This window comes from Anarrhichthys ocellatus, unplaced genomic scaffold (assembly GCF_004355925.1).
Source record: "Anarrhichthys ocellatus isolate YVR2014 unplaced genomic scaffold, GSC_Weel_1.0 scaffold12, whole genome shotgun sequence".
Classification (NCBI taxonomy): domain Eukaryota; kingdom Metazoa; phylum Chordata; class Actinopteri; order Perciformes; family Anarhichadidae; genus Anarrhichthys; species Anarrhichthys ocellatus.
The window spans coordinates 5,724,060-5,732,923 of NW_022280042.1; the positions used below are offsets into that span (position 1 = coordinate 5,724,060).

General features: G+C 46.0%; 1 protein-coding gene across 3 annotated transcripts in view; it reads right to left on the minus strand.

The window, feature by feature from the left end:
* LOC116385994 (receptor tyrosine-protein kinase erbB-4-like) overlaps window positions 1–8,864 on the minus strand; it is a 187,225-nt gene that overhangs the window by 40,531 nt on the left and 137,830 nt on the right. For all 3 annotated transcript variants that reach the window (XM_031851896.1, XM_031851897.1, XM_031851895.1), the window contains exons 13-15: window positions 8,038–8,170; window positions 4,264–4,357; window positions 2,242–2,396 (exon numbers count right to left, since the gene is read on the minus strand). In XM_031851896.1, the coding sequence (XP_031707756.1) occupies window positions 2,242–2,396; window positions 4,264–4,357; window positions 8,038–8,170 (382 nt within the window). The remainder of the gene's footprint in view (window positions 1–2,241; window positions 2,397–4,263; window positions 4,358–8,037; window positions 8,171–8,864) is intronic.

Genomic DNA, 8,864 nt, shown 5'->3' on the forward strand with positions numbered 1-8,864 from the left:
AGTGCCAGGTTAATGGATGATTATATTCAGGTTTCTAAACAGGACGTTAACATGAATAGAAAGAGAAATTCTACATGTTCTAGCTCTATTGTTTTCTTCTGTGATCCTGCTTTATCGCCTTCTATCATTCTACTGCATGGGCAACATTCTTCCTTTTCATTAAAGATGCGATGATCAATGCTTTTTCAACACATCACATGAATGTGAAAAAGATCACTCTAGTAATGAACCGACACATAAATATCCCCTTACTCTGCAAAATTTCAGTTTTTGGTTTTCGATTGTGACAAATTAGACTGTGATTCAGTATCCAAAACACAACGAATACTTACATCTGTGTCTTCTTACTCTCTCAACAATCAAAGGCACGGGAAAGTAGTGCCGATAACACGCCGCTGACAAGTGGAGTTTTTAAACATTAGGTAAACAGGAAGTCATTAAAGCAGACTGTTGGCTGCTCATTAATTCTACCTCCTTGAGTCAGCAGGACAGCAGGAAAGACACAAGGAACGCTTTTTTGAAACGCTCCTGTTTGTGTGTGTGTGTGTGTGTGTGTGTGTGTGTGTGTGCGTGCTGCACGAGCACACGAGACGCAACAAATTACACAGCAAATTAGGAGAGCACGGCAACTTCGGAATTAAACCGGTGACAATTGTGGCTCCTCCAAAAGTCGCTTCGTTGTCAATTAAATGTTGCACCAAATAGCTAATTAGCGATTAATCAGTGTTGATCCAATGTTGTGTGTGTGTGCGCGTGGATGCGTGTGTGTGTGTGTGTGTGCCACATTGTTTCCTTCCTGGAGAACAAAGGAGTGGTCTGACAATAAGCATCATGAGGTACAGTACACGTTGTATAATGGTTGCATGTGCCGCTGTGTGTGACCGTGATGATGAGCAGGGCAAATCATCCGGTCACACTTCAATAACTAACTTCCTGTTGTTTTTATGCCACTCGCTTTCGCCTCCTGCAGTATCTTTGGCTCACATCTCTCCCCTTTTCAGCTCCCCCGCCCCCCCCGGGGGGTTTGAGAACCTTTGAGGCAGCGTAATGAGACTTTAGGTTTAATCTCCCCCCCTATTGAAGTGTCTTTCATCCAGATGCTAACTCTTTACCGGCCGTACGGGTACCGCTCTGTTCCCGACACTGACCTTTCACCTCTGTAATGTCTCACTTTGGCTCATGGCCTCAAATACCCAGAATCAGCGTCTGTCCTGATGATAATCCTGAGCACCCTGTGGCTGGAGGGCCGGATAAGACGACAAGGCATGATGGAGGTGTTGGCGTGTCAACGAGAGATTAGTGTTAACAGAGTCAGGAACGCGTGTGCATCTTTAGGAGTGAAAGCCGTCATCTGACGATTTAAAACACATCCGTCGTCCTCTTCTTTATCACCTCACAAGTCTTTCACTCCACAGCACCATCTTACCCCTCTATTGACAACCGTTGCTGTTGGGGTAAAGCTCCAAACAAGGTATGAAACCTCTTTGTTTTTGACAGCAAGTAGAGCAAGCTTTCTTTTCATTGTTCTGGTATGAGCAGAATTTCTTGTTTGCTGTGCCACACCGAGAGGACTGTCCCGTAGCTACAACAACATTCTATAATTTGGTAAATCTGGACCTGCTGGATCTCCAGTGCACACAGTATCATGCTGCAGACTGGAGAATCATGTCTCTATAAATGTATGCCCATTTGGAGCTCTTGGGGTGGACGTTACCTCCAGCAGATGTTTTGATTTGTGACTCACTCTGTTGGGATGCTCTTTGTTCCAGCCAGCATGTTGTTTTCTATAGAACCTCAGGCACCTCACCCACCTACTTCCTCACTTGCAACCTTCGTTCGCGGTCTTCCTTGTCTTACATCTTCATGCTCTACACCCCCTCCCCTCTAGCTACTGTCTCTCTGCCCCCATCCCTTCATTTATAGTTCACCGGCAATATACTCCACATGGCCTTAAGGGTCAATGCATTCTACCTCTGATCGCAGAGCCACCAGAAGCCAGCTACAGGTCGGGGAATCTAGCGGCTGCAAGATTAAGTCATCTTCTCCACCGCTCCCCTTTTTTCTCTCTCTCTCCTTGAGAGGGAAGGCGCCCCCATGTCCAAAGCAGTATGTCTTCACGATGCTTTTAACGGCATAAAAGCTTCTAAGCCAGAGGACGCTGTGGAAAGTCTAAAGGGGAGCAAACACTTATAATAACAATTTTGTATACACGGACATCTTCATGTTTCCTCCCTGGCTTACCCCTGGGTGCAGTTGGCATGGCAGGGGTGACACTCGTTGTTGGCCTTGGCGTACTTGAAGATGAAACTGTTGGCCCCCTGCAACCCATCGGGGCATTTCTCCACACAGTTGGGTCCATCTTTGAAGTGGAGGCATTTTACACATTGGTCCGGGCCCTGAAAGGAGAGCAGAACAAGGAGGAGGGAGATGAGAGGATGGGGGTTTGGAGGAGGTGGTGTACAAGGGAGGAATAAAGAAATAAGAGGGCGCAGTAAAGGGATTAGTAAGATGGAAAGAGGGGGAATCAACAGAGAGAGAGAAATGATGGGCAAGGAGGTGAAGGAAATAAAGTTAAGGGAAAAAGCAAGAAGGAAGAATGGAGGTATAGAAAAATATATGAGAGGAGAGAATAGAATTGAGCAGAATCAAACTCAAACCTGGCGAATCAGGTCAATTTGCTCACTTCCTACCACGGCTAATGTGGCCGGCAGGACCCGCATGAATAGCATTCAGGGATTTATAATGTGTTGAGCACAATTGCCAGCAGTGTATTCTGCTGCAGCCCTGTTCAAATTGGCAAAACGCATCAGGAATCAGGTCGTGTCAAAGCGCGCGGCGCATCGAATGCGATGGAGATGACAAGTGGTGACTGAGCACGAGCTCAGCTGCAGCGGGATCATGAATAAGTAAGATGGATAGTGGTGTGTGTGTGTGTGTGTGTGTGTGTGTGTGTGTATGAAAGAAGAGAAACACTGACTGTGCTCCGTGTGTGTTTACGCGCGGGTTTGAAGCGTCGCCTGTGTTGACTGAAGTGCGATAGCAGTGTGTGAACTTACAATCGTGTACGCGCATGTGTGTGTGTGTGTGTGTGCAAGAGTTGTTGTCAAGACGCACTGTTGTATTCTGGGCGCTGGGAGTTTCTCGCGCCGCACACTGTTGCTAATGACGACCACAGTGACCTGATGGACAGCCTCTCACAGTTTGACACATGGAGACACACGCCATCAATAAACATTATTCTCACTTTGCATGTCTGTGTGTGCGCGTGTGCATGCGCATACAGATGTCTGAATGCATCGGAGTATGTCTGTGTCTGCCGTGTGCATGTGTATTTGTGTGTGAGAGCGCCTGTGGATGATTGACTCCGGTGTTATTTACTACTCAGCTGTGACCAGCATCTCAAAGTCAGCCGCCTCTCTGTGCATCCTTGAGTCTCTCTCTCTCTCTCTCTCTCTCTCTCTCTCTCTCTAGGGACAGTCATAAAAGGTTACTCACACAATGCTAAATTCCCCAAAGTAAGTCATGCGGCGCATTTCGATACAACTTTCTGGAATGTAGCACTACAAATGTAATGTTATGTGTGGTGAATAACTTTCCGGCTCACGACCCCTAAAGGGTAAAAGGTAAATTATTTCTTAATTTTCAGGAAATGTTAGTCAAACTGGAATGAATCAGTATTTGTTTGGGACTATTTGCTGAAGCGGTTTAATAAAAATGTGGTGCAGTCGTCAGTATTTGTGGCACCAGGTTGAAAATGAACGACATGTGCCCGAGTTTACCCTAATATGAGTTTACCCTATTTTTTTTTTTTTTAGATGCATCTCTTCTAACATTTTAACGGGAATTTCTAACATTTTTGGAGGCTTGGTGCGATCGCATCCGAGACTCTAAAAGTGACTTTACGGGAAGGTCAGCAACTAATCTCATTTTTGCTGTTTTGAGTGTATGTGTGTGTGCTTGCCAAAAAAGCATGCCTCCGAAAGTAGCCACAGTAGTTTATCATTCCTCCCATTAACCTAGCACTCACCTTTGCAAACACAGCACTTATACCTTCTGAGATCCTGTGCGCAAAACAGATAGACTCCCACAAAAACAAGTTGGAAATCCACTTAAGCACGCACAAGATACGGGACTATCTTTGAACAGAAAAATGAGGAGTGGTTTTAATCTAAAAGTTAAAAAAAGTCTCCCTCGGGAAAGTATCATTAAGTGGAAAGGGAGTTGAGTGTGAAGGTGTCTGAAGAGGATTCAGGGGTGTCTTACCTGGCCAAGGCATGTCATGGCGTTCCCATCCATCTTCTCACACTGGCTATCACACTCCAGGCACACAGATCCATTGGAAAACTCACGCATTTCCCTGATTGAGATAGGGAAATGGGGAAAGAGGTGCATGTATTATAGATGTGAGAGCATATCCACATTGAAATATTGATTATTAGCCTGCTGAGGGAGGATTTTGAAGCTGTACATAGCTGTCTTTTGATATTAAACCTGCATGCAGCATGAAGAAAAGCAAGGTTAAAAGCTTCATTTACTCATGCCCATCTCCGCGATTCCTAATTGCAGTGACTGCTGGAGTGCCCTCTGGCAGAGGGGCACACAGGGCAGCTCGGTGCCTAAGACTATTTGATCAAGTTAAAGGCTTAGTATGGTCAATATGCTGACAGAGAAGGCCCATGAATAATGAACAGCTTTTTTTTTTTTAAATCATGGGCAAACACAAGGGGTATGCGTGGAGGGAGGGGAAAGTGAGAGGAGAGCTGGTGGGAGGGAGCGAGAAGAGTGGAAGGGGAGAGGGCATGGACGGAAGCTGGTTTTGGATAAGGCGAAGGGGAGGTACAGAGAGAGTGCGTGCAGATGAGGAGAAGCAAAGCTTGAGGCAGGCGAGCACAGAGAAAAGAGGGAAAATATAAGTCAGAGATATTTGCTTTTCATTCTCTAATCAAATCCAAGAATCATTGCAGCAACCGGTAGGAGCTCTACCCGACTGTTTATTTAGCCAAGTAGAGCAGTGCACGTAGTTCGTGATGGTTTTGTTTTCCCGCTTAAACATCTGGAGGAATAGAGGCAAACAAAAGAGCTCAATATTGGGTTTTACACTGCAATTACACTGACGGGAGCTGCACAGCGTCCCAGGCCATATATGCAGCCCCTATATGTGTGCGTTTGTGTGTGCATGCACCCGATCCATCCATTTCTCCCTTTGTTTGTGTCAGAGTCAGCGCATTATCTTCGTTTTTTTGAAGTGCAGGCGAGCAAGAGGATGGCCGCTGTCAATAACAACCGCTGCCGATCAAAACCACTTTTCACATCAGAGGGATCGATCGGCCGATGCGGAGGATGGACACCCTCAGAGGAGGATTCGCCCAGTTACAAACAAGCCTCTTTCTCACAGTGGTGAGATAATGAGAGTGGCTCTCTGTGTGCATTGTGTTTGTCTTTGCATCGGATGCTACTAGGGTGGAATAAAGATTCAACAGATTCCTCCCTGTGAGCTGTTGTTATGTGACCTTGCACTGAGATATTGAGGGTATGAGTGTTTTATGCAGCTTCATGTGCTGAATATTAGATGAAAACCTTTTAGACTTGGTCGTCCGAAAAGCTACAAAAAAGAAAAGATTCAAATCCAACACTTGATGATAAAACCCAGATTTCCCTTTTTGCTGAGCCTTAATGCGAGAGCATTATTCTAACGGTCCGAATGGTTGGTCATGTTCACAGCAGTTTGTCTCAAACATCCAAACATCCAGTATCACAGTCTTTTTATTAATAATGTTCTGGTGGACTCAAAGGAAACTCCCGTTGCTCTCTATTTACATTTCTCCCTTGTCTTTCTTTCCCTGGTTCCAAAATAAATTACATTTCTCTACTGGAAGCTCTGTCTAGGGGAATCCTTTAGAAAAGGGCCCGGGCAGTGGAGCGATCTCTCTTTTGTTGGCTGAGGGAAAAAAAAAATAAAAATACATTGAGGAGAACGGGTGAGAGACAAAGACCTCGGCAGTGGTGCTCTCCAGGGTCATTTCCATTCCGTTAAAGCCGTTCCTCCCGATTGGCCACCTTAACGGCTGGAAGTGTGCGCCGAGGCCCACGTCAGGGGTTGGCCTGATGAGGGATTAGCCCTGTTTTAGCAGGAATTTAAGCAGGACTGTGGCTACTATTCAGACCTCCAAGCCTCCTGCAAACCAGAGCATGGCCAACCCACCAGAGCAACCTTATTAATTAAACACTTTCAACGCCTTCCTAATCCGCTTCCTCCCTCCTCTCCGACACCCTCTCAGCCGTTTTCTTTTCCCCTCTCGCACTCCACCTTTGTTTTATTCAACAGATGTATAAACTAAAGGGAATTAGTGCCTTTAAGAATGGAGACATATAATGAGGGTGAGCTGTGGAATCTTAAACATTTAAAATCACCAACTTGGCAACATATTTAATGAGCTTACAAACACTCAAATCGGTAGAGATATACAGTCCAATACAATAGATTCAGAGCAAATGCAAAGTCAATCTAAGAGACGCACAGAAGAACCCCATATACAGTAACTAAGCGCATGATATGGGAACCAAAAATTAATTAGACCGCTGAAGCAAGCAGCGATATGAAACCGTACACTCTATGCAGATGACACCTTACTACAACTTCCAAACTGGCACGCGCCGCAACCACAAGCAGCCATACTGGGAGCCAAATAATCGTCTCGATCCGAGCGGCCACGCTGCGGGCACTAGCGCTAGTTGTGTAAATAAATGAACTTGCTGTTTCAAAAGATAGTAAGCATGATCTGTATTTTTTTTTACGGTCTTATGAAAAAGGACGGCGCTGAAACAGTCATTCTCTGTCTGTACTAGAGAGCGATGTTACATTTACACACGCGGCAGCCACCACTAATAGAGTTTACCATTTTATCACTGGTGACAGTTATTGCATTAAACATTGATCCTGTCGTCCTCTCTTTCTGATAGACATAATGAGCACTCTCGAAGATATATTCACCAGGGGCAAAGAAATACAGGCTATCCAAAGTTTTCATCTCAAGAAAGTTACCCTTCATCTGCCAAAGACACATATGCTTTGCAGGTGGTGAGGTCTTACACCAGGCAAACCTTTAGGTTATGGACTTTTCGATTCCACAATTCAGGCCAGTGGCGCAAAGCAAGAAGTGAGCCTGTTGAATGCACGATGCATCACAGCGGCTGACTGTATTTACAGTAGAGCAAACAAGTGTGCTTCAGCAGCTCCCTGCCACGCGCCTCATCCTCGCCAGTCTTCTTCAAAGTCTTTGCTGTGAGCTGTTTTTCCCGGCAACTTCAAAAGCCACCCTCCCACAAACGGTGCCCGTGAAAAAGGACCAGCAACAAGTCAACACGACCGAGGGTTGCTCGCTCTCGCGCACCCTCCCCTCTCACACTCCCGTGGACTCTCTCCTCTTCCGCCTGGGGAGAGCAGAAGCTTGACATCGCTGCTTGCGAGAAAGTCATATTTATCTCGTGGCAGACGCTGCCGGTGCAGTCTTACTTTGGATGGAAGTGTTGTGATTCACACCATCTCCTCGTTCATTCAAGAGCAGCACAGAACAATGGGATATATCTACAAAAAACGTGTTTCTCCTCTTGGCGGCATCAAGCAACGACCCGAATGCAATTATTCACGCTGAAAACAGAACAACAGTTGATTGTGAGGACAATCAAAGGGCCTTTGTCGCAAATGTCAGTTATTTCACAGCTCAGCGCTGTAAACACCTTTGTCCGTCAGCCCAAATGGGCAATTTGTGATAAAATATAATACCTCAACAATATATTCAAATTGGTTTTGGCCTATGGATGTTACACACAGCCAAATGTTCCTTTAACTGTTCACAGAGACAAATCCCTTATTGGTTCATCTCATTATATTCATGCCAATCTGCAATTAGACTCTCCTCCTCCAGAGCTCTTGAGAACGCTTCGAGTTCATTCTCATGCATCAAAGCTGTTTGAATTGATTTTACTTCCTCTGCTCATCATGTATGGCCGTGTGCTGTGTGCGATTTGACTACTCACTCATCAAAAAGGTTGCAGGACTCCACACAGGCGCGGCCTCGTCTGAAATATTGGCAGGAAAGACACTGGTCGGGCCCCGGGCCCCAGCACCCGTCGTCTGAGCACATCTGATCACACACCATTTGCTGCTGAGCTGTGGAGAGAAAGGACGTAAAGGAACAAATTAGAAAACGATACGCAGACATACGCGCACAGATACACACTGCTGTAGCCTGCACGCACACACACACACACACACACACACACACACACACATACATATAATGTAATTCAAGCATACTGGGAACATGATACAGTGTATATCGCTCTCAATCGACCAATAATACAAGCGGGAGCAAAGTGAAATGTATCCAATAACGGTTTATTATGAGCAATTTAATTTAGGGACTGGATGCGAGTGTTTGTGCTCACTTGTTCCAATATGTGTGTGTGTGTGTCTATTCTATATTCATACCGTGAGAGCTGCGTGTATCTGCACATGCATGCACAATTGTGTGTAGCCGAGGGCTGCACAGCTGTGCGAGGGAGCATTGGTATTCCCCACGCCTCGGCCATTAAAGAGCGCCCCAATCAGGACCCTAAGCCCTTTTTTTTCCCGGTCGAACCACAACAATCGATGCAGTTTCATCGGACTCGCCGTGTCCTCCATCCGGTGAGTGACACACACCCACGTCCCCGGGAGTGTCGCCTCTTTTGTCAACAGCCGAGCAGTCAATGGTAGACAGGGGGTTGCGCCTAATAAAGAGGCCTGTGTAAGGCCCCATTGATCGATCTCCAACGCACACACACACACACACACACACACACACACACACACACACACACAC